The 25,562-nt window shown below is 47.8% G+C and overlaps 1 protein-coding gene across 1 annotated transcript in view; it reads right to left on the bottom strand.

The window, feature by feature from the left end:
• LOC112119704 (rap1 GTPase-activating protein 1-like) overlaps nucleotides 1-22,348 on the bottom strand; it is a 63,628-nt gene extending 41,280 nt beyond the window's left edge. The window contains exons 1-9 of the mRNA XM_026660234.2: nucleotides 22,336-22,348; nucleotides 21,918-22,005; nucleotides 13,956-14,049; nucleotides 13,418-13,453; nucleotides 5,599-5,646; nucleotides 4,080-4,118; nucleotides 3,794-3,985; nucleotides 1,869-1,972; nucleotides 783-861 (exon numbers count right to left, since the gene is read on the bottom strand). Of these exons, the coding sequence (XP_026516019.2) occupies nucleotides 783-861; nucleotides 1,869-1,972; nucleotides 3,794-3,985; nucleotides 4,080-4,118; nucleotides 5,599-5,646; nucleotides 13,418-13,453; nucleotides 13,956-14,049; nucleotides 21,918-22,005; nucleotides 22,336-22,348 (693 nt within the window). The remainder of the gene's footprint in view (nucleotides 1-782; nucleotides 862-1,868; nucleotides 1,973-3,793; nucleotides 3,986-4,079; nucleotides 4,119-5,598; nucleotides 5,647-13,417; nucleotides 13,454-13,955; nucleotides 14,050-21,917; nucleotides 22,006-22,335) is intronic.
• Between the last annotated feature and the right edge of the window lie 3,214 nt (nucleotides 22,349-25,562).

The following is a 25,562-nucleotide window of genomic DNA, read 5'->3' as shown; positions in this document are numbered from 1 at the left end:
GGGGGGGCGGCCAAAATTGTTTTTGCCTTGGGCTGCAAAAATCCTAGAGCCGGCCCTGTTTCCCAGGGAATACCTTACTGCTAAATGAACTAGCAATTGACTGAGCCCTCAAGGGTTAACTCTCACAACACTCTACAAGGCAGCAGGAAAGGAGGGAGGGCAGACAGAGACACACCCCCTGTGTGTGAGAGAAAGAATGCGCATTTCCCCTTTAAGTAGCTGACCCCAGGCTTAAGTACACTGCCTTGTTAATTAAATCAGCTTGCTGAGACCTGAGACCCACAACTACTGCCTAGAAGCTCCCTCCATCCATCTGTCTCCCCCCTGCTCTATGGAAGATGGGGTAAGCGAGGTGCAGGAGCAGGGGGGAGGGGGAGACACCCTGACATTAGCCCCCCTTTCCCCCCCCCCGCCTGGTACAGCAAGCAGGAGTCTCTGGGAGCAGCTCCAAGGCAGAGGGCAGGAGCAGCACATGGCAGTGGGGGAAGGGACAGCTGCTGCACAGGGAACTTAGGGGAGTGGGAAGCGGATAGGGGGGCTGCTGGTCCACCCTGGTTCCAACCACCCACCAGCTAGCTGCAATGGGCTGCTCTTCCTGCAAGCAGTGGACAAAACCGGCGGCTGCCAAACGACTAGAAGGGAGCATTTCACAACTTTAAACGAGCATGTTCCCTAATTGATCAGCAACTTAACATCGAAACAACGTTAACCGGGACGACTTTAAGTGAGGAGTTCCTGTACCATGAGTGTGTGAAAGAAAATGTACTCAGTTAGGGTCTCACCTTCGCCATCTGGACTGCATTGGGGAACTCATTCAGACAAGAAATGGGGATCAGGTCATGTTTGGTACCAGTTCGAGTCCTGCCACAAACCAAAAAAAGAAGAGAACAAATGATAAAGGGAAATGCAAACAACATCTCTGGCTGCTTAAGGCAACTCCTGCCGCACCTCCAGATCTCGTCTTATGGAGGGAATATTGTTCTTGCATAATATTCTGGTCCAGCGACTAAAGGGTTAATTAGATCCCAAAAGGGTTGTACATGTGCTACGCTAGAGTCTATGTAACTAGTGCCTAATGTCACAGGAAGATGGACACTGTTTAGGGTTCCTGTAGACCAGTGCTTGGTATTAATTGAGCAGAAAGAAAACAGAGCTGGTTAGGTGGCTACGTGGATCTCCATCACTCCTTAGAGACCTTTTTTGCTTTAATAACAGTTAAGTATATTGCAAAGGAAATCCAGGTGCTGCTTCAACACAGAAGGGAATATTTTGGGACAACAATGTGATTCAAAACCATTACTCCCATACACAAAACTAACTGCACTAGCCCTAAGGTCATCCTCATAGGACAGGCAGCATAACTCCCTTCTATCTGGCTTTGGCTGGCCTGCCAACAGCATGCCAGAGTCCCATTAGGAAGGGGTGCTGCATAGAACCAGGGTCTCTTCCAACCAGCCACCAGCACTTTCCTATGTGTGTGTCTGTGCTCAATGAAAATATTCCCTGGTACAGCTCAGAGGGCTTTTAGATTCCCCCCTTTTTATGTAAGATTTCTGCTGATCCTTTCACTGTTTCCCTATCTACAATGGGACAGACACATCAGAAATTCTCTTCTTCCTGACCCCTCCCCACTCCTAGCTGCCCTGCAGCCCTCAGCTTCCTGAGGGTGACAGCTGGGAGAAGCTGGGAGTAAAGAAATATGAACGCTCAAAGATGAGCCAGAAGGAAGAGGCGCTTCCCCAGTCAGGGGTTTCGCTGCAACCATCCCTGGGACAATGACATTAGGTCACAAAATCCACACAGAAAGACTTCCTGGTAAGGTGGGAGACAGAGCATGGTACATGTGTTTCCATGCTGGGTGCTGTTACCTCAGCAGCAGGTGCAAGTTGTCCTGCCTCTCAATCTGCTCATACTTCACAGAAAGGACCAGGTAGCCCAAGGTTGTGTCATTGGAGTAAAAGTTCTGATGCTCCTAAAAACAGGAAGTCAGAGAAGCTCATTCTCCCAAGGTACCATCAGATAATACCTACGATATTGTCGGTCTCCCATAGTCCCTGAGAAGATACCCCTTCACCATTGGGTGTCTTTCCCACCATCCTCATCATCTCATGCTCACAAGTTGATCTGGATAGGCTGTGAACATGATAGAGATTTTCAGGACATTCCTGGAGCATAGCTATTCCTGGAGCATAGCTTCCTCCTTCCCAGGTCCCCTGTGAGGACAGAACCTGGGCTGCACAGCACCAAAAGCAGAGGCCTCTACCACTTTGATCTGAAGGAGTAACTCCGTTGTGAGTATGCTGCAAGCTCTTACTGTTGCTGGTGCTATCCACTACAGGAGTTATGGTCACTGTGAAGATTTCTTGAACCCAAGCTCACTAATACATGTTTCAGCAGTGAACCAAGGAAATCTGTTGGGCTGATCAGAAGAAGGGAGTGCTTAGCGTACAGTGACTCAGTAGTACTGCACTTCAGATGCTTGCTACAGTTGTGCAATACTCCACTCTTGCACATTTTGCAAACTCATTGGGACTATGAATCTCTGCTATACCAGACCAGTCATCCCACATGAGAAGAGGGGAAAACTCTTACTGCTGCTTGGAGGGGGGTAAGGGTCATATCAGGCTAGCAGTGTCATCTACAGCTAGGCCAAAGATCAGATCCAGCATGTATCTGGCTATGTGGATGGCTCTGGAAAAACTCCCTGGTTACTTTAACAGACATGGGGTTAACGGTGGCATACCCAGCACTTCGAAAGACTCCCAAGATAATAAATTTCAGTCTCCAGAATCAGATTCAGAACAACATCTCCTTTCATTCAGACAAGAAGCCTCTGGTGCGGGGTCTGTATACTAATATCATTCCTACACTGGCCTTGTCTCTGGTCTCACACACCAGATGAATTTGACTTCTGCCTCAATGAGGCCTCTTCTGCAGTGGAGACCAGATGCACACATTTCCCCCCCTGTCTGTGGGCTTGTATTGCAAAGGGTAGTCTGTTGAAATAAGCTGAGCCAACTCTGGTTTAGGCACTTGGTCTCCAGAACCGATCATGGTTTTGTTGACAACTGATTGTGAGGTGGTCAGCATGATCGTGAGATCCACCTGGTGACGCCCAGCACCCCAGAGGAGCCAGTTCAGGTAGATCCTGTGGGACAGCTAATAAATGCCCATGCTTTGAACTTCACCTGGAGGCTGGTCTCTGCTTCCATGTGTTCCCATACCTGTCATAGCTGGAAATGGCAAGATCAAGGAGTACTTGGCCCCAATCCTGTGTAATACATTGGCTTAGTGCATGCGATTATCGCTCTCACTCTCTCGCTATAACAACCTGTTACTGAGCGCTACTAGAGTTTGTCCTTTAGTTCAGCTGGCAGGCCTTCTACATTTTGTGCTGAAGGGCCTGGGTTTGATCCCCATGTCCAGCTGAGTGTCTGTATGTGGTGGCCACCATGATTCATTACAGTTGTTTCCCTTCCATCTCCCAAGGTCTGTCTGTGTCCAAAAGTCTCAGCAAAAGATCCCCTTTATATTCATCAGATCTGAGACCTCTCTCTTCTCTAGCACACTGGACACTACACAAGGCGCAAAGGGGCACCCCTGACGTAGCTCTGACTCTAAGTAGCACATTGCTGGGTGTGTAGTGGGACACATCTTATTTCATTTTTTTTGGCACTGGGGAGGTGTGGGATCTGGGGGGGAGGAGGTGAGGTCACCCCAAAATCCCTCAGGAGGCCCTTGGGATACAGTTTAGCCATGGAGTGGAATGAGAGGCCATGGGGTTCCCCCTTACCTTCCCCAAGAAGTGCTTGCGGTACAGCTTGGCCGTGGGGTCACACTCTAGCTTCACTTTACTGCTGCAGGGGGAAGGCAGGTCATGCAGAGCTGAGGTCGAGCTGGGGAGGCCATGGCAGGTTCCTTCAATCCAATAGCCCCCAAACTGGGGTAGGATAATGAGGGGGTATGGCCACCCTTTCCGTAACACCTGTCCCGAGAGACAGAGGCATTGCTTTGTGAGACCAATAACATTACTGAGGTGGAGGAAGAGACTGAGCAGAGCAGAGCCAGCTGTGACTCACCTCATGGATGCTGGGGTATGGGATATACTCCTCTTCTCTCTGAAATCACAAGGGACCAGAGACGTGAGGGAGCCTTTATAGTACCATCTTCACTTGGTGACCCAGGCTGCGTGTCCTCCACCGCCACTCCTCCCCATCCAACCCTACTTCTTTAGAGTATCTAGGTTAGGGTGCATTTAACAGCACACAGCATTATAACACACAAAAACTTCAGCAAATAAACTCCAGGGGCCAGATTCCACTCCCTCGCCCCAGCTGCACAGGGCACAGTCAGGCAAAAACAGAGTAACCAAATTGTGAGCCAGATTGAGGCAAATTAAGCCATGTGTGGCCTGACAGCCTTAGTCCCTTGTCCCATGCCAAGAAGAGTGTTGGAGTGGTGCCATGTTGCTGCATAAAGGGACAGCATGCAGGGACACCTGGGGATGGGGGGACAGTGTTTATGCAAGTAGGGTAGAGCAGAGTGCACTGGTATCATTCCTGCATCCTGGGAGCAGGAGGGGTGTCACTTAAACCAGCCTGCAGATGGTCAAAGCTACACTCCAGTGTGTAGTTGAGGCTCCGAGGATGCTCTGTGAGGTGGAGAGCCATTTGGAGAGCCTGCAATCCCTGATTAGAAGAGGTGATCAGCTCCCAGATAGGGCAGCTCTACCCCTGCTCTCTGAACAGCACTATTACCAAATGAGTGATTATGCTGACACTAAGGGGGCTCTGTGCCATGGAACAGTAGAGGTAGGTGCCTGCCAGAAGCCCATTCTCACAATGCTAGGCACACTGAACTTTCTCCCCATCTTTCCTCCGACACCATAAAACAGGGCCCGAGTGCAGAGAGGCTCCATTTTCTGACAGTGAGGGTGGCTGATGCACAACTGCAGGGGCTGCTGAGGCTGTGTAAGAGGATTGGGGGAGAACCCTATGTCAATCCACTTTAATGTTCTTCTAGCTCCCTCCCTTTAATCACGCTTGCCATTGACACGCCCCTCCGTCCTACACACATCCCGCCCACCTTGCTTCCTTGTGGGTGATTTTGTTAGCTCACCAGGTTAGAGCACCAGAGCAGAGACAATAGAAAAAGGGAGAGAGAAAGGTCAGAATTTGAAAAAATGGGACCCAGTTCTTTGTTGGCCAATTAGGTGAGAGTCATGGACTTATTAGGAGGAGCTGGTCAGATTTCATGTTGACCAGCTGGCACTCACCCTAAGCCCTTACAGGTTCTGGACTCACGATGCTTACTGAAAGATATGTGACTCAGTATAAGTTTCTCTTATAAATGTTATTAAAACTTAAACTAAAATAAAAGCAAGGAAACATCTCACCAGAGCTACTCTATAATTAATAATACGAAAGCGACTGATTGAATCTGCTTGCATTTTGAGAACCCTGATAAAAACACAAAGACTTGAGTTACAAATACTAGACTCCTCACCCCTCCAGAAGGCTGAGGAAGGGCAAGCTGCAAGTAGAAACACTTTATTTGTCATTCTCAATAATATATGAGGCACCAAAGACCTAACCTGACCTTGAGCGGAGTTGGGAGAGAACATCTTTGCTCATCCAGACGACTCCCCTGGAAACACAGAGACAAAGATAGTAAAACCTCACATAGCAGCATGTCTGTTTTCTCTCCTCACTGCCTCACACCCCATGCCCCAGGTTGTGTATTTGAGGAGATCCTTCAATGCTCCCCCTCTAATCCACTGCTTTTGGAGATGTTGTGGGGGAGGTGTGACATTATATGATTAAAATATGACCATGTAGATCATTGTTGCTACCACAATTATACAATTGCAACAAATCTTATACAAAGTATGCCGTGTAAGGTGTCAATGGAAAAGTTATTGTTCGCTGAATATGATTATCCTGTTTGTATGCGTGCATCATTTTTGTATCTGAAGTTATGTACCAGTCTTTCAAATGTGTTTACTCCTGGGATAACAGCGAAGTTTGCATCCAGTCTGGCCAGCTGTGACGGAGTAAGGAGTTGGGAATATTAACCTGGTAATGTTGCATGGGAGTTTTACTAGTTTACTGTCTGCATTAATGACTTCACTGAGGGATGATACTTCTTGGCCAGCACTTAACCTGAGCCCAGGAGGGGGTTGGGGCCAGGTGACACATTCTGCCTGGGAAACTAAACAAACGCTGGAGGAGGAGCCGGGGTGTGTGGCTGGGTGAGACTGCTGGAGGGAGTTTTAGTTTGGAGCTGGCTGGGGAGACGGGGGAGGCCCAGAACCTGGGTCTGGGCTCCCCACCCCCCAAGATGGACCTGACTGAGGGGTCCTGTTTTCTGTACTTACAAGCTCTGTTTTAGACTGTGTTCCTGTTGTCTAATAAACTTTCTGTTTTACTGGCTGGCTGAGAGTCACGGTGATATAGTCCTAGCCTTCACAACCTCCTCAGGTAAGGAGTTCCACAAGTTGACTGCGCTGTGTGAAGAAGAACTTCCTTTTATTTGTTTTAAACCTGCTGCCTATTAATTTCATTTGGTGACCCCTAGTTCTTGTATTATGGGAATAAGTAAATAACTTTTCCTTATCTACTTTCTCCACATCACTCATGATTTTATATACCTCTATCATATCCCCCCTTAGTCTCCTCTTTTCCAAGCTGATCTCTTTTCCAAGCTGATCTCCTCTTTTCCAATCTTGTACCAGTACCTTTCCACAAACTAAGACTGAGAGCTTTTCCCTCCCCTGGGAGAAAGTATAAAAGGCCCTGGAAGAATCTCCATTTTGCCTCTTTCCTGCTCTGATCTCTGGACTATGGACTTAACCTAACAGGAGCATTACAAGCAATGGACTGAGGACCTTCCAATCTTTTGGAAGTTACTGGTGACTGTACAAGACAGCAGTTTATTCCATCACTGCTTCAGGACTGATACACTCATTGCAAAGTTCTTATATGTATTTCATTCTTTTGACCATTTTAATTCTCTCCTCTTTCTTTTCTTTTATAAATAAACCTTTAGATATTAGATACTAAAGGAATGGCAATAGCGTGATTATTGGGTAAGATCTGAGTTGGATATTGACCAAGCTGTGTTGCTGATCTCTTGGGATCTTTCTGACTTCTTGTTAACCAGTTTGGTGAAACAGAAGTTTAATTTTGTTACTGGCTTGGTATATCTTATGGATGAATAACCACCAGTTTGGGGTGAACGCCTTATTTCTCAGCAGTTTGTCCTGAATCTGGCATCCTCAGCTGTGACCCACTGGGGTACAGTTACAGGAGGATCGCAGGGAAGACTGTAGGTGGAGAGAAGGGTGATATGGGAGAGAAAAAGTTGACACTTGCCTGCCAAAAGGCCAGAAATTTGGGGTTAAAACTAACACAACCCCAACTTCCATCCCACAGAATGTAGCACTTCTGGTCAGAGAGCAGAGAGATGTGCTCCCAGCCAGCATCTCTCACCTCTAACTCTCCAATCCCTCCACTTGCCTTTCTGCCCACTCCAAACAAATGGGAAAGGGGGAAAAGAAAGTCAAAGAATGGAGTTCAAAACTTACATTCCTTTCTTACTTCCCCCTTCCCCACAAAACTTTGCCAGGCTGGCATCCCTTTGACGCAGAGACTGCCTCAGACTTTACAGCAGTGAAGAGTGAGCCCTGAAATGCTGATTCTCTCAGTTGAGAGAAGCAGCCAAAATTTGCTTTGGGGATTGAGGCTCAGAGACTTTAAGGTCAGAAGGGACCATTGTGATCACCTAGTCTGACCTCCTGCACATCGTAGGCCAGAGAACCTCCCTCCCTCACTGGGACAAGACCTGTCTTTTCCTCATGAAATGGACAGTCCATCTTACTCCCTTCCAGGTCATGGAATTAATCCATGTTCTACAGATAACAGACACAATTGTTAGTTGAATATCACACACACATACAAGGAGCCAGAAGTAGACAATCCCAACATGGAGGTGAACTTCACATTTAAATCAGGCTCATAAACAGTAAAGTAAGCCCTCAGAGTGGATCTCCAACTATCCCTGTTTTCCCCTCGCTGCCTGTATAAAGAAAGATGTAGCAGATAAAATCAAGCTCACACAATTCTCAGGAGTGAGACAAAATATAACACTGGAAGTCAGAGGAGAAAAAAGAAAGTCTAGTGTAGCATTGAATGGCCACATAGTAGCACCAGAGAGACATCAGTAACAGCAATGATAATGAATGACATTTCTCCAGCTCATGTCCAATAGAGACATACATAAATAGTTTCTTGTAGCACCCCCAAAGTTCTGGTGCTGTACAGACATATAGAAAAGCACAGACCCTGCCCCAAAACTCCCACAATCTAAAAAGGCAAACAGAAAAAAGGAAAGGGTGCACCAAAGTGCCGAAGGTGATGAACAACACAACTTGATAATGTAGATGTTTCTGGGATAGGCCTGATTTTCCTTCTCTCTAGCCATCATTAGCTGGCTAATTTTTTCTAGACATCACAGAAGAAGGACTTTAGGAAGGACTTGACCATGGACAAGAGAGTGGCTTTGAGAATGAGCTCCAGGAGGGTGCTCATGTACAAGGAGCTGTGTGGAAGAAGACATTGAGATGGTTGTGGGAGAAGCAGACAAATGGGATGCTGATGTTGGCATCATTGCAGATGGGGTGAAGGTGGCAGATGAGAAGGGAGGGCAGGGTTATGCAGGCTCTTGAAAGGAAGGCTCATCTCATTTTGGTGACTGAAATCAGATTTACTTGATTTTTACTCCTGTTAGCCCTGCAGAGCCAGCACAGCTCAGAGACCATGAGCTGAAGTTTATCCTACCTGTGCATTAGCCATGGATTTGGCTACTAAGTTCCACCTGTGCAACCTCATTGAAGACAGTGGAGTCACACAGTGGAGTCATGGCAGGGTATTCTGGCAGTGATGATGTTTGAAATGGAAAAAAGCCTAGCTTCATTCTCAGATCCCAGAGGGAATTTTCAGTTAAAACAACATCATTTTACCTATAAACTGAGCAGATCTAATGGGGTGTGGCCAAATTAATTTCCATCCAGAGAATTACACTGAGATGACTTGGGGAGGTTTAGGTTGGATATTAGGAAAAACTTTTTCACTAGCAGGGTGGTGAAGCACTGGAATGGGTTGTGGTGGAATCTCCTTCCTTAGAGGTTTTTAAGGTCAGGCTTGACAAAGCCCTGGCTGGGATGATTTAGTTGGGAATTGGTCCTGCTTTGAGCAGGGGGTTGGACTAGATGACCTCCTGAGGTCCCTTCCAACCCTGATATTCTATGATTCTATGACATTAAGACTGTAACTGCACTCAATGATCAGGAAATGCCAAAGTTGAGGTTGGACATGCACTCTTAGCACTTGGGAATATGCACTCTTACCCCAGTGCCCACATATTACATTACACACTTTAGTTACATATTCACATGCTATTTTTCATATAATATCATATACTACACTATTTTGGTACAGTCTCAGGTACAATTTATAATATTTTGATTTCCTATTTAATTGCACTAATTTAATTATCATAACAGTCCAATTTATCTTTATAAACTTCGGCCCAAGTTGTCTGCGGATGGACACAGACTTGGCTCCATTGATTTCAGTGGCACTGCGCCCAATTACATCTAGAAAAACTTTGGTCTTTACATTTTTTATTGATAGTTTCCTTCTCTCTACTGTGTATATTGTAATAACAGTCAGCCATAGCCATAAATTTCCTTTTCAACCACCAGTAGAGCTGCTTGAAATATTTTTTTAAACTGAAAAAAAAAATGCTGAAATTAGTTTTGTTTTGAAGGGTTTCAAATGAACCCATTTTCCATTTTTTTTAAAGTTTATCTTCTGTTGTTTTGCTTTCTTTCCCTGTTCATTTTTTTTTTTAAATTCACTGTGGGATTTTCAACCGTGCCTACATCCCTCACTTGTGCTCCCTAAATCTCTTGGGTGCTTTTGAAAATCCAAACATCAATTTTCAAAAACTAATTGGGGAAAAAGGAAAAGAGAAAAGAAAGGGAAAAAACAAAAAATGAAAAATAGTAAATGAAAAATATTTTTTTTAAATCATAAAAAAGATATAGTGAAAACTCACAAAAAATTAAAACAATTTTGCTATATATTTTAATTTTAAAAAGGTAATTTTTCTATAAAAAAAGCTGTGTATTCAAAAAATTTTGACCAGCTCTATCCAGCAGCATATCCTTCCTTAATGCAATTCTGGGGATGAGGCAGTTAGCTACAATGCTAATTTAGTTACACACACATGCACAGTAGTCTTCATTACATGCAACAAAGAAGCTAATTTAGCTGCAAAATCAGGTGCCCTATATATGCAAGCAAATTCTCACCAGCTTTCTGTGTGGTTATGCACAACCTCTGGCACATAAGTGGATGAAATCCCCTTCATAAGAAGGGCTGCACCCTAGGCAGCCATTAATATGCTAGGGTGCTCTCCTCCTACAGAGTTTAGGAGGCACTTGAGCTAGGCAAAGAGCTCTGCATGTCCTTCCAACACAGAGTTGCATAAGACCTTCACTCATGTACAGCATGTCCTTCCATAGCTATGAGAAAATCTTCTGCAAAGTGTACTGTGCCATTTTCAAATCTTTTCTCCCCACTCTGGCTGAAGGGGGAATTAAAGCTGTTCTCCCATATCCCCGGCAAGTGCTCTAACCACTGGGATAAAAGTTATAAGGTGGGGAGCTGTCACCTCCACCTCCAGCCACTTTGTGTGGCAGAAGGCAGGCCCAGTTGTGGACTGCTAACAGAGCTAGGCTCCTAAATCCAGGCTGCTAGGAGGCACTTGAGAGGGGTGGGACTTAGGACACACCCTTCTCTTTGGCACCTCCATTTGGCTAGCTTAGGCAGTTCCCCGCCTAGGGCACTGGCATTTGTGAATCACATTCTGAGGTGCCTCTCTCTCCATGAATTGAAGAGGTGCCTAAAGGCTTGTCTACACATACAGCACCACTGCAGTGCGTCTGGTGAAGATGCTCAACGCTGACGGGCATATGCCAATGGGAACTCTCTTTCGTCGGCATAATAAAACCATCTCCATAAAAGGTGATAGCTATGTCAGCAGAAGAAGTTCTCCTGCCAACATAGTGCTGTCCACACCAGTGCTTATGTCGGTGCAACTTATGTCGCTCAGGGGTGCAGCTTATTCACACCCCTGAGTGACATAAATTATGACATAAATTATGCCGACATAAACTGTAGTGTATACATAGCCACAGGCACTTTTGTCACTAAAACTTTTGTCGCTCAGGGTTGTGAAAAAACACCCCCCGAACAACAAAAGTTTTAGCGATGAAGAGCACCGGTGTGGACAGCACTTCAGCGGCAGGAGCTGCACTCCCATTGACAAAGCTACTGCCCCTCATTGGGGGTGTTTTTATTTAAAGAGTGGCCACACAGCGCACCTTACAAGGGCGCGGCTGCAGCGGCACAACTGCGCCGTTATAAGGTGTGCTGTGTAGACATAGCCTAACTCAGGCTTTGTGAATCACAATGTTGTTCCTATGATTTTCTAAGTGCCTAAAAGTTAGGCGTTACAATGCTTAGCCCTGGTCTACACTACAAACTTATGTCAGTATAACTATGTCGCTCAGGGATGTAGATTTTCCACACCTCTGAGCGATGTAGTTATACCAACTGAACTTCCAGTGTAGCCAGCGCTATGTTGATGGGAGGGCTTCTCTTGTCAACATAGCTACTGCCTCTCAGGGAGGTGGAGTACCTACGCCAATGGGAAAGCTTCTCCCATCAGCATAGGTAGCGTTTTCACTAAGGGCTTGTCTACATTACCCGCTAGATCGACGGACAACGATCGATCCAGCAGGGGTCGATTTATCGCATTTAGTCTAGACGCGATAAATTGACCGCCGAGCGCTCTCCTGTACTCCACCAGGGCGAGAGGCGCAGGCGGAGTCATGGGGAGAGCGTCAGCTGTCGACTTACCACACTGAAGACACTGCGGTAAGTAGATCTAAGTACGTCGACTTCGGCTGCGTTATTCACATAGCTGAAGTTGCGTAACTTAGATCGATCCCCTCTCAGTGTAGACCAGGCCTAAGTGATATAATGGCACAGCTGCACTGCTGCAAGTGTAGACAAGCCCTTAGAGTTACAATGCCTATGTCCCTTTTTGGATCCAGGCCACTATCAACAGTGCTGCATAATACACTATTATTACTTAATATAGCTCAATACTTTGCACCTGGAAACATCATAAATATTACGTCAGTTTATGGGACAATTAGTTTCCAATTTAACTTGTACTTTTCCATTTAGAAAAGAGCTGATAGCTGAAGGTCAGATTTTGCCACCTTTACTCACACTGAATCATTCCTTACTCTGCAAATAATCCCAGTAACACTGTTCACAGAGTAAAGTGCTACTCGTCATGCACGAAGGTGGCAGAACCTGCCCCTTACAGCTCGGAGGTGTATACATATAAATACTGCACACAACTTCTCACTCACTAAGGGCTAGCATGTACCTTTAGTTACAGCCCTGAGTATGGGGTGGCACATAGATGCAGGAGAAGCACTGGGAAGAGAAGCACAATTCTTCTCTGAATTCCCCTCTTCTGTTGCAGCAGGGAGTTATTTATTTTACTGTGTTTCAGGGTACAGCATCTTCTCCCTTACGGCCTAGCCAGCTCTGCTGCCTAGGCAATTAGATTGTAAGTGCTTTCGGGGAGGGTCTGTCTTTTTGTTCTGTGTTTGTACAGCACCCAGCACATTGGGGTTGTGGTTTACAACTGGGGCTCCTAGGCACCATGGTAACACAAATAATAACATATGTGGAGGCGGAGCCACCCAGTCCCTTCCCCTCCCCTACTTGCAGGGAGTGTACTGGAAGTGCAACCCCTGCTCCCCCTGATAATGCTGCACCAGCTAAGCAGTAATCATTACTATTCACTACCATCAAGTAAAGCAGTTTCCCAAGGGACATCCTTCTAACACAGCCACCCTGATAGACTATCTCAATGAAGTACAGTGATCACCCTTAAAAATATATAAAGGGCAGAATTAAGGTTTCACATTAACTTTGGCATTTTCTGACATTTGAATGCTGAACTCTGCACCCTTAATGTTCTCTAAGGGACATATATTTACATTTAAATTAACTGTGGGTGTACCCCCAGATTGTTTGAGCCCCTGAACCTGAGGGAGGCGACAGTGAAGCCACACTACCAGAGAGTCAGAGGCGGCTGGGTAGAGCCAGGAGAGCCAAGACTGGGAGAGCAGACCATGCTGGTCAGGATTGAAGGGCACAAGTGAAGATGCTGTGAAGGTGCAGGGACAGGACAGGAATAGGAGCTGACAATTATCAGTTACCAGAAATTAAGGATCCCAAAGTTTGATTGAATAATTGCTCCTCACCTGCATGTTTTCAATCATTTCAAACAAATCCACAGTCTGTGAAGAGAAAAGGATGACATAGAAAGAGATCTGACATTTCTATGAGAGAGAATGTCATTTGCAGTAACACCAGCTATGACAAAAATAATAAGGGTCCTCATGCTTCAGGGCAGAAATTATTCATCTGCTGAAGTCAGGAAGGAATCCCTCTCCCTACATGGATGACACAGTATTGAACAACTGGCCAGGTGCATTGTTTTCACCTTGCACTGTTAAAGGCAGAATAGCAGCCGGATCTGGTATTGGATGAGCCAGGATTCTGGACTAGATGGACCATTAGTTGCATCTGAGTGGCCAAGATAATGGCCTGCTCTGTTATGTCAAGAGATGGGAGTTAAACTAGATGGACCAGTTTTTAGGGCACTCACTGAGAAATACATATCTGTGCCCACAATACACACCCACCCACTGTTCTAATGCACATTGCCTGCCTCTCTCCCCTGTTCTCAGATGCTCTAGGTATATTCCCATTCTGGACAGGGAGGATGCAGCTCCTTACCTTGTTGTGAACAGCAGGGGTAAGTGCAGTCTGGGGGTCCTGGACAGGAGAGTCTAGGATGTCACTGATGCAGCGCTCCACTTCATCAGATCTCCTGAAGGGAGACAATTGCCATTAACCCTTATAGCATCCAGGATGCCAATACTCATATACAGTCTCTCCAGTGGTTCTCCCTGCCACTGGATCCCTCTCTGCCCACCTGCACCAGCTCTCTGACAGTTCCCTTCCCTGTGGATATACATGCTCGGCCAAACCACTTCTCTGCTCCAGGCTCCTGATTCAATGGCTGGGTTGCAGCGACAACACGGGTAGGTCCTAGATGGAACAAATGCTGGGAAGCGGGAAGGGGGGAGGGTTTCCAACAGGGGGGACAGGACCCAGAACTAACCTCTGAACTATTAAAAACTGTCAGGCTCCCAGGAATCAGCCACCTTGAGACTGCTCAGTATCTGAAGAGCTAAAAGCCCTTGGAGTCACTGAAACCAGAACCTAAAGACAGACCCACTTGCTACAGCCTTGCTGCCAGACCCAGGGATGGGAATATGCCCGAGCCAGGGCAAGGAAAGAAGAAAAGCAGGGGTCAGAACTATCACTGCTAAGGGGGTGAGCAGAGCAGAGCAGAGGAGGGGTTGCTGCCTTGTAAAGTTGCCAACTGTCACAAATTTATCATAATTTTGGCCCCTGCTACAGGCCATCTTGTGATGACGTGAAAAGATGCAGCCGTCATGCAATCTGGGGGAAGAAAACTCAAACAGCAACCCTAACGATGTCTAGCTGTCTAGGGGAAGCTGTATTACACTGCAAGCTCAGCTGACAGCATCCATAAGATTTAGCCCCAGCACTCTTACTAGCAGCTGTTAGCATTTCTGTGCCATTCACAATACTTATTAAAGGCCAAAGTTGGAGAGGGAGAGAACTATTATTTCATAGGTAACCGAGGCTGCACAGTCAGAGCTGGGAATAGAAGCCAGGTCTCTAATGTAACAGTGTCCACTTTGTCATACAACCTTGCTGAAAAGACATGCAAAAGTAAGTAGTTCTATAACTCATGCTAACACAGTATGGCTCTGTGTCCCCCTCTAGTAGGTAAACCACACAGAGGTTTAGGACTCTCCTGGTATTTCCAAGCTAAGAGCTCTGTAAAAGGTTCATGCTTTAACATCAGTGGTCCCAGGTTCATACCCCACAGATGACCCAAATAGGGGTGGTGTTTGTTGTTACATTTCTCTACACTGTCTGTAACCACCAGGGCACAAGCAGCTTTGAGGGCCAAGAATCCTGATGCCCCACATTCTACTGCTGTCTCATGAGTACTGGTGCAACCCACTGGCAATGTGCATTTGGTGTCTGACTCTGTGGGCTGATCCACATAGAGGGTAACGGCATGTTTCCCCCATTAGTTACTCCTACAGTTGAAGTAGACGAGATCTGTGTTGTGCATCTGAAGGTTGAAACCCTGCTAATGACACATATGGGAGTAAAACAGTATAGAAGTTAGTCTAAGGAGCCTGGAGTAATTGTTGGCATGTCTATATGCAAACCACTGTAGTTAATTTGAATGTTGTACTAATATTCATTTTATTTTTTATTTTTTGCACTTGGTTAATGGGTTTAAGAACAGGGCCAGGCAAACAGAGTGCATCTGAGACTGACAGCACAGTGGGGCAGATTTACATTGTGTGTCCAGAGAGCGGATGACTCTGCCTGTGTAAGCTCCAAAGGAGACCGGAATTTCATTTAATAAACTCATCTCTCCACAAAGAAGCCTCATTCTCAAAGGTGCAAGATTACTGCTTTTGCGGGACTGAATGCCTCAGTCATTTGTAATGCCGTATAGACTCAGCATCTTCCACCTGCAGATCACCAGTTTGAATCTTTCTCTGCTCAACAAGGATTAAAAGTTGTTCCCATCTAATGGATCTTCAGTGGCCCCTCTATGAGATGAGTCTGGCTGAGTCCCAGTTCCAAACTCACCACATCACAAACTCACCACGATGCTTTGCACTCAATTGCAAGCTCTCGGGGCCAGGGACTGTCCCTTACTGTGCAAATGGAAAATGCATGGCACAATCGGACCCCAGTTTTGGTTGGATCCTCTAGTAAGAGTTCCTTCAGCAAAACCACCTACCTTACTATACATCTGCCAGGGTTGACAACAAGACAAACACATTGCGGGTGGGCAGAGGGAATTCAAAAAAATCAGAAGACAGGACAAAAATGGGACTTAAACTTTTAAAACAAATTTCATGATTTTTGGGAGACTGACTCATGAATTTTGAGCTTTGGGGCTTGGCAGTTCTGCAGGCCCACAAGGAAGGACCATTTCTCTGCATATGTGTTTGTAGGAGAATAAAAAAACTTCTACCCCCAACGAGTGGCTCTCCTGCCAACAAAGTGCTGTTCACACTGGCGCTTGTCGTCAGCAAAACTTTGTCTTTGGGGGTGATGGTGTTTTTTTAACACCTCTGAAAGACAAAAGTTTTGTCGTTCAATTGCCAGTGTAGACCTAGCCTAAGCCGCACATTCTTCTATCAAGGAAGAACAAAGTGTCCCAGGCCAAACAAAATCACAAAGGAAACTGGGCTGGAAAGAGAAGTAGCAGAGGGCCAGGGGAGGACATTCAATGCTATATTAAAACTTACTGAGAACTGTTTAAATTCATGCCACTTTTTAAAGAGATATTTCTTTATGCAGAAATGTTTCTTAACCATACAGCTGTACTTCCTTTAAACAGAAAAACAGGAACCCATCCCTGGAATTATTCTCACTATCTACTGCTTACATTTTAAAATAGAAAAGTAGCTAGGCAATCCTGACCTGCAGCATGCACTGCTATTCCAGTCCTTCAATCTCCACACTCAGCCCTGAAATCCTGTGGAAGACCCTTTACAACCCTCTCAGCTATCCATCTCCACATATACTCTGCCAGTGCTTCTCCATCCTGAAAATAAAACCTGCACATCCACTTTGACAGATGTCACAAGCCCTTTAATTCCCCTTCCACAGGCATTCGTAGGAGTGATTTGTTGTTCTCTGGAAGGGAAAGTGTCCAAATCCTCATGAAACTATTCTCATAGGGGCTCATGGTTGAAGGGTGCATGTGGCTATCTTGAAGGCTCGTCATGGGCTTAGGAGTCCAGCCCAGGAGCAGAAACAACACTATGTGACTTCAGGGACTAGTCAAATGGCCATGAATAGCAAATTACAGATAACTCAATGTAATAGCCATGGCCAATAGTTGGCAAGTGACCCTCTTAAGCTGAAGTATGTTCATGGGAACCGTTCCCTGGAACATTTAGAAGAATCACCGAATTCATAAGAATTAGAATCTGTCTGCAGGTAATTCACAGCTAGAAAATAGGTCTGAAGAAATCAAATAAAATGTATGCTGAGGAACATTTGTCTTGCCCTGCAGCAGCCCCTGCTATTCCAGTCCTGGGCCTCTCTCCAGTGCCCAGCTCTGCCAATCATGCTCTTTGGGGTTTTGGTGATCAAGTCCTAATCACAACACCAGAGCATGTAGTAGCTGGAGCTTTGCATTCCCCACCACTGCATCACAGATTGATTCCTGAACTCCAAAGGAAAGAGAGCAAGACAGAGGTAGAGAAGTGAGAGTGAGCAGCTGCCACTGATAAGGCTAACACTCTTGCTCAGTGGTTCTCAACCTATTTACCACTGTAGGCCACATATGTGGCCCACAATGTGTTATGTGGGCTGCATCCAGTACTACCTGTATGGCACTGAGGATGTCACATGGGCCGCAGCTCTGTGCTGATTGGCCCGCAAGTGACCCATGGTCCGCAGGTTGAGAACCACTGTGTCCTCATTCTTTGTTTAGGATTTCCTCTAAATGCCTCTGCCTCCTTTTGCCTCTGGAACAGACAGAGAAGGCATATTGGGTCACCTGGCAAACTGCCCAAGCTCTCGCTTCAAGCTCTAGCAGTCATTTGGTCCACAGCTATGGTCCATGCCCTGCAGGCACACCAGGTGTTACACTGTTTGTTCTGAAAGGAGAAGTCCTGAGGAAAATGCACCCGTCCTCAAACACCCATCGCCATCTCCAGAAACATCAGAACTGGGGAACTGCGTCTCCTTCTAAGGGGAGGGAGGGAGGAGGGAAGAAATTGAAGTCTCAGCCTTTGAAGAAGAGCTCATCCTGAAGAAAACAATCAGTCACTCCCCCACCCCAGCCCACAGGCCAGGGAAAGCCTTCTCTCTGCTGGAGAAAGGAGAGGAGATTGTCCCAATATCAGAAGGATGGAGATGAGGCTGGGGTGATGGAGCAGAGATGCATATGTGAATTTCCCTGAAGGTTTCCCTCTCTAGTTTTAACCCACTCCCACAGCTTCGCCAGGGTTCTGGCAGGAAGAGGCTGCATAATGCAAGGTCTGTGAGAGGGAGCCAGGGGCTGGTACAGGTACATACCCTTCATAGGCTCCGAAGGTGAAACTGCGCTTCCGAGAAAACATTCTCTACTCTTCTCCCTGCTGAAGGTGGATTCCTGGCTCTCCTGCTTGCCAGCTTCCTCTCCTCTCGTCTCGGCATGCAGCAGGGTATAGACTCACCTCCCTGTCTCTGGAGGGCACAGGCTCCCTCCTCTGCCCCCCAAGCCCCAACCCCCACCTGCTTCTCTTTCCCGAGACACACTTCAAATGAGAGAAAGGAAAGAGCTGCTCACAGCTAGGGCCGGGCATGAGCCACATGAGGGCAGGAAGCTCCCAGGGAGACGCTGCGGGACACCCTGTGAGCAGCAGAGAGTGAGAGCATCGCAGAGAGAGACTGAGAGACTGAGAAACAGGAGGCAGGGAGAGAGCAGAAATTAATGTGAGACTGTTCCTTTTCCATGGCTTGGAGAGCTCAGCTCTCCCCACACATCCTCTCCTGCCAGGCTGTTGAGATGAGGACCTCCAGGAAGGGGAATCTCAGGTAGGATTAACCGAGGGACCTGATGATTGGCTGAGGAATTTCAGGGGTTCCCAGAATTTTCTGCCAGTGGGTAAAGTGGCAGCAGAACCTGAGAGGGGAAGAAGAGACCCCTATTTCCCTCCCCTCCTCTAATGTAGAGTATTTCCCTCCCAGCCAGCTTGCCATACCCTACAGGAAGAGAGGGTCACAGGAGCAATCCCGTACTGCCTCCCATTCCCTACACAGGGAAGGAAAGGCTGTACCAACCCCTTCTAGCTCCACCCCCTCTAGGCAGTAAATAATACATAATGAGGAGACTTGGCATAAAATCTCTCTTGTGAAATGTCTAGCCGTTGGAGTGCGCAAGCTATGGTATCGGGCATTTCACACCTTTGGCGGGTCAGAATTGCCCAGGCCTACCCAAATTTCTTTGCTTTCACATCAGTATAGATTCTCCATCCTGGTAGAGACTGTGGTTGGGGGCACTGTCCCCCACCCCACAGACATACACACATGGTTGTGTTTACCTGTCTGTGGCCCTGTTGCTTGGGGACTTGGAGCCCTTTCAGATACATTTCCTCTCTGCCCCCAATCTCTTCCCCTTGCTATGTGAGTCCCAATGCCACAGATGATGTAATGCTCCGTCACCACATAATATCAAGACCCTGTGACAGCAGCCACTACAGCTGGTCAGCTCCCGCGCTCAACTTGAGCTACTTTAATCACTGGGGGAGAAAGAGAAAGAAAGGCAAAGAGTGAAAGGAGAGACAGAGAGAAAGAGAACAAAAAGGGAGACAAACGGAGGTAGGAGGAGGAGTAGTAAAGAAAAGAAAGTCACAGAGGGGTAGGAAGGAGCAGAGGAAATGAGAGGGTAGGAGAGACACACAGAGTATGGCTGCATGTACTATACAGGAAATACCAGATATAGATGGGGTAGAAAGAAAGAAAAGGAGAGAGGGTGGTATAATGCCTCCTGTTGGGGACATGAGTGTGGGAATGTTGTTCTACTGCCTCCAAAATGTTCTTGTCATGAAAGGCCAATGGAATTGCAAGTGACCTGGCTGTGCATCATTGTCCAGGTCAAGCACAGATCCCCCCCCAAGCAACTCCCATCTCATAATGCTGGGAACATACAGAGAAGAGAGAACAAAACAAGTGATGAAAGCTAGCTAGTGTGCCCTCCTGTGTTCAGAGCTGAACCTGAGGCATCACATACAATGAGGAGCTGAAGCTGGCTGGAAGCTTTAGGACCCGGCAAGAACAGATCATGGCTATTCTCTCTGTCTCTGTCCCTCCATCTCTGTTGCTGGGGAATGAGAGGAACTGTGTACTCACAATGTGGGAATTTCTGAGTGGGAAGGGGAGATTAGCTAAACTAGAACAAAGAGGGAGCATATGGGAAAATGAAATTTGGACAGGTGAAGGGTCTTGTACTCTGTGGAGAATTGCCTCATGGGGAGTGGAGATTAGAGCGCTCTTATTACTGGTTCTCTAGGTATGTTAGGCCTGGCTTTCATTTCACTGCATCACAACTTTATAGAACCAAAGTACACAACCCCAATATACAACTGCAAAACAGCTCCCTCAGCAACTCAGCACCCACAGGTCCCCAGCACACAATCTAGTTACAAACAGCTTCCCTCCTCAAACAAGCCTCACTTCAACATGTAGTCACAACTCCCTGGCACTCGCTGCCCCTCAGTATACTACTAATACACAGGGCCGGCTCTGGCTTTTTTGCCGCCCCAGGCAAAAAAGCCTCCCGCCGCCCCCCCCCGAGCGCGGCAGGGGAGGGCACCGAGCCTGGCCGCGGCTCCGCTCTCCCCGGCGGCCAGAGCGCCGGGGGGAGGGCGGCGAGCCCGCCGTGGCTCCGCTCTCCCCGGCGGCCAGAGCGCTGGGGGGAGGGCGGCGAGCCCGGCCGGGGCTCCGCTCTCCCCAGCGGCCGGAGCGCAGCGGGAAGGGCGGCGAGCCCAGTCGTGGTCCCGCTCTCGGGCCGGAGCGCCGCGCCGCCCCCCTCCAGGTGCCACCCCAAGCACATGGTTGGTGGGCTGGTGCCTGGAGCCGGCCCTGCTAATACACAACCACTCTCAAAAACTGCTGCCCTCAACTTGCACTCAAGCCAAAGATTGCCTGTGGGTACACACTAAATACAATGATGCCACCTGACTGTATGGGCACATGCATCCAGTTGTGTTAATGAGTATGTTTCAGGATGTATGGGTCAGTGTGTTAGGTCATTCATTCTGAATATGTGTAAGTTTGAGCTGGAAAGGTTTGGATTTACTCTAACACAAATTGATCTCAGCACGATGCATCTATTAATTGAGTCACTGTAAGCACATCTGATGTGAGACATTAGCTCACAGAAGGGAATGCATGCACAGAAACACACAGGCACAGGCAATCACACAAACATAACCCCTCAGACTGTAAACTCGTCCTCACAGAAACTGTCTCCCTCTGTACTTATTAATACTGTGCAACATTAATAAATCAGCAAACAGCTTCACAGGTGCAGCCACGCACACACACACACGACACACAAAGCCACATCTGCACACACAGTTGCACACAAGCATGTCCACACAAACGCAGACACACTCACCAACACACAGTCCCCTGTGCCAGTGCCAGATGTGCACAGATGGCACCTCCCACGGTCCATCAATTCTGGGCTCAAGATTTGATGCCATTAGGTTGGGAGGATAAAGGTGAAATCCCTCAGACAAACCCCTTTAACCCCCCCTCCCTCTCCCCCTGCCCAGTGTCTCTGTCTCACTCCCTCTCCACGTAGCCTACCCTACCACGTTCTCTGCCTCTGGCCAACCCCTGCCTCTCTGAGCACTGCATTACAGCACAATTTCTCTACAAAATACCCCAGAGCCACCTCCCCCTTGTAACTGAAACTCCCTCAGTCAAGCTCCGTTCCCTGCACCGTGCCTGGGGGACCCGCGTGAGCCCCTGCCCAGCTGTCTCTGTCCCCCCCTCCGGATCACAAAACACATTTAATTGGCATTGCAGGAGAGGAGAGAATGAAAAGCAGCTGCGCTCCCCTACCTGAGCTGGGCTCTCTCATCCCCGGCTGGTGAGCGGATGGAGACACAGGGAGTCCAGCTGCTCCCGCATACGCTCCCCCCTCCTCGCGCTATCAATTATTCAAGTAGGTTGCAGTGTCCTCTTCCTCTTGCTCTCTCTGCCTTGCCCTCCCCTTCCGCTGCCCCCACTTGCGGAGAGAGGGAGTAGAGCGGTCACACTCCACACCAAAGAGATCCTCCTTCAGGGGAAGAGCCCCGCTGTGCTCTTATACCGGGAACGTGGATCCTAAGGAAAGGGGTCAGCTTGGCAGTTCCCTGGGGACTGGCCTTGCAAACCCTCCAGGATTGTGCTGGAGTCTCCAGGAATTAATCTGTATTTAAAGATTATGTCATGTGATGGAACCTCCAGGAATATGTCCAACCAAAACTAGCAACCCTACCAGGGACTGGCATTCAGAAGGCAGGTACAGCACTGGCAGTGGTACCCTCCCGCAGGCACCCTGGCCCCTTCCAACACCATAACCTCAGCCCTACAGAAATGACCCAGGGTTTTTTTTGTTTTTGTTTTTTTTGGGGGGGGGGCAATGCTTCGCTCTGTGGCCCACTCAATCATAGTCTGATTAGTGTCAATTGCAGTGAATTTGGTACATAGATTGACTGAAAACCCAGCTCATTTCATGTGGTGGCCAAGGAACAGAGACTAAACTACTTACAGTTAATACTATCTTGGGACTTGTGCCCTATAGGTGAAAAGCTCTGTACCCATTGATTTCACTCCCCCATCTAAGACAGCCAGCCCCACTTCCCCCCATCATAGGGCTGGATTGTAACTACTGCAGTGGGGGGGAAAGGCTCTGTATTCCCTTCCCATGAGCCAATCAGTCCTCCTGACCTTTTCCACATTGAAGTAATTTGGATTTACTAAGATCTCATCTCACACCCCACTGTATAGGTCAGAAGGTGCCCTCAGTGTCTAGACTGAGATATTCCGTTATTGCTAAGCTCTGATTAAAAGATGTGGCTTGGTCCCACAACATGAGCCAGAAGAGAATGAAGCCCTATACCTCCTCTCAAGTATTTGTGTAAGTGGGGTGGGGGCTCCTTGAGGAGCCTCCATGCTCTGATCAAAGACTGAATGAGTAACTTAACTTGGTCTAGAAAGGCACTAAGGCCCAGATCGTCAAAGGTATTTAGGTGCCCAAACCCCATTGATTCCAACTCCCATCTCATAATGCTAGGAACATACAGAGAAGAGAGAACAAAACAAGTGATGAAAGCTAGCTAGTGTGCCCTCCTGTGTTCAGAGCAGAACCTGAGACATCACATACAATGAGGAGCTGAGGAGCTGAGCCTTGGAGCTCAAGCTCACCGAATGGGGTTTGATCAGGATACAGCCAGTTAAAAAAAACCTCTCCTTACAAACCATCCCACCCTACTATCTCCAATGAAAATGACAGACTGGGTGTGAGCGTGGCACAAATCACACACACTGGGCTTGAGACAGATTCCAATCACTCTCATTCCAGCAATTACTGGATCAGGAGAAAGTAAATCGGGGATGAGGGGTAGAATGGAGGCAGGCAGCAGCAGGGGGCTGAGACGCATATAGGCAGATTGAAGAGGAAGCAGAATGTGGAAAGACGTGTATTATACTTCTTACACCCCAACTCAAGTGATTTTATTTTAGCTTTCCATACAAATTGCCTTTTGGGCTATGATAAAAGCTGGAGAAAATGTGACTCAAAAAGGCCATTTTGGAGAACATTAATGAAGCAGCAAAAATAGGGGGGTCAGCTGGGATGGCTTGACTCTGTGTTTATGGTGAGTGGGATATCGTTCATTGTAATAGAGGATACAGAACATCTGGAACTCAGATATAGGGATCTAATGAAGGCAGCAGTTAGTCTGCAAAACTTTTATTCCTGGTGTTGATTATGTGTGAGAAGCAAAGAGCCCAGCTTGATTCTCAAAGCCCAGAATCATAGAAATGTAGGGCTGGCAGGGACCACAAGAGATCCTCAAGTCCAGCCCCCTGCCCTGAGGTAGGACCAAGGAAACCTAGACCATCCCTGACAGTCTGCCCAACTGTTCTTAAAAACCTCCAGTGACAGGTATTTCACAACCTCCCTTGGAAGCCTGTTCCAGAGCTTAACTATCCTTATGGTTAGAAAATTTTCCTAATATTTAACCTAAATCTCCCTTGCAGCACATTAAGCCCATTGCTTCTTGTTCTTCCTTCAGTGGACATGGCGAACAACCAGGGCCGGCTCTAGGTTTTTTGCCGCCCCAAGCAAAAAAAATTTTGGCTGCCACCCGTCCCAGCCCCGGGCTCCTCGCTGCACCCCCCTACCACCCCAGCCCTGGGCTCTTCTCCACCACCCGCACCCCCCTGCCTCCCCAGCCCTGGGCTCTCACCCCCTGACCCGCACCCCCCTGCCGCCCCAGCCCTGGGCTCTCCCCCACAAACACACACAAACCCTGCCGCCTCCGCTCTGGGGTCCCCCCCCCCCCCCACCTGCACCCTCCTTCCGCCGCAGCCCTGGGTCACTGGTAACTCGCTCCCAGGGCAGGTCATTCAGCAGGAATTTTAGATGTGCACAGAACACAGACAGGATTGGTTCCCATATGGTTACAGAACTGCAGTAAAGTGGAACAATTTTCAGCTTGTGTGATTGGAGGATATCTGGATGCATATTATAAGACTGTCCTACATAAATGAGGAAAAGTTGAGGTGCCTTTATTATTCTTTTGTTCCACTCTTTCTTTCTATGGGGAATTTGCCAATGCAATATCACTGTCTTCCTTTTAAACAAACAAACAAACAAACAAAAAAGACAATGGCTGTTGAAAATAGCAATTCCAGTCCTAATAGCCACTGGGAAGCATTTCTTGCTCAATTTTATCCTACTTTTTCTACAGCAAGTTACAGTGGATCAGTATATTTGATTTGGGAGAAATGAAGTAACAGCTGCCCAAACTGAGCTTGAGCACTCCTGAATTTTGAGGTGTTCAAATCTGGAAGGCAGGTGCTGGGGGTGGGGGGATGGGGAGGGGGGCCTGTGGCTCCGCAGGGTAGCACGGCAGCATGTATGCAGTAGCGTGTCTGGCACTGCGCGAAGCCAGACACGCTGGTCTGAGTAGCACGGTAAGGGAGCTGGGGGGTTGGAGAAGGGGTAGGGAGTTCCAGGGGGGGCAGTCAAGGGACAGGAAGCAAGGGGGGTTGGATGGGGCAGAGGTTCGCGGGGGCAGTCAGGGGACAGGCAGCAGTTGCATAGGCATGGGAGTCCCAGGGGTTTGTCAGGGGAGAGGTAGGGGGTGGGGTCCTAGGGAGGAAGTTGGGGGGGGTCTCAGGAGGGGGCAGTTGAGGACAAGGACCATTGGGGCTTAGAGAGGGGGTGGAGTCCTGGGGGGAAGTTGGGGCAGGGGTCCCAGCAGGGGGTGATCATAGAATCATAGAATATCAGGGTTGGAAGGGACCTCAGGAGGTCATCTAGTCCAACCCCCTGCTCAAAGCAGGACCAATTCCCAACTAAATCATCCCAGCCAAGGCTTTGTCAAGCCGGGCCTTAAAAACCTCCAAGGAAGAAGACTCCACCACCTCCCTAGGTAACGCATTCCAGTGCTTCACCACCCTCCTAGTGAAATAGTGTTTCCTAATATCCAACCT

The sequence above is a fragment of the Terrapene carolina genome, unplaced genomic scaffold (assembly GCF_002925995.2).
Source record: "Terrapene carolina triunguis isolate 2854851 unplaced genomic scaffold, T_m_triunguis-2.0 Scaffold740, whole genome shotgun sequence".
NCBI lineage: Eukaryota > Metazoa > Chordata > Testudines > Emydidae > Terrapene > Terrapene triunguis.
Note: the sequence above shows the minus strand (reverse complement) of the source record. Positions and strands in the feature narration are given on the sequence as shown.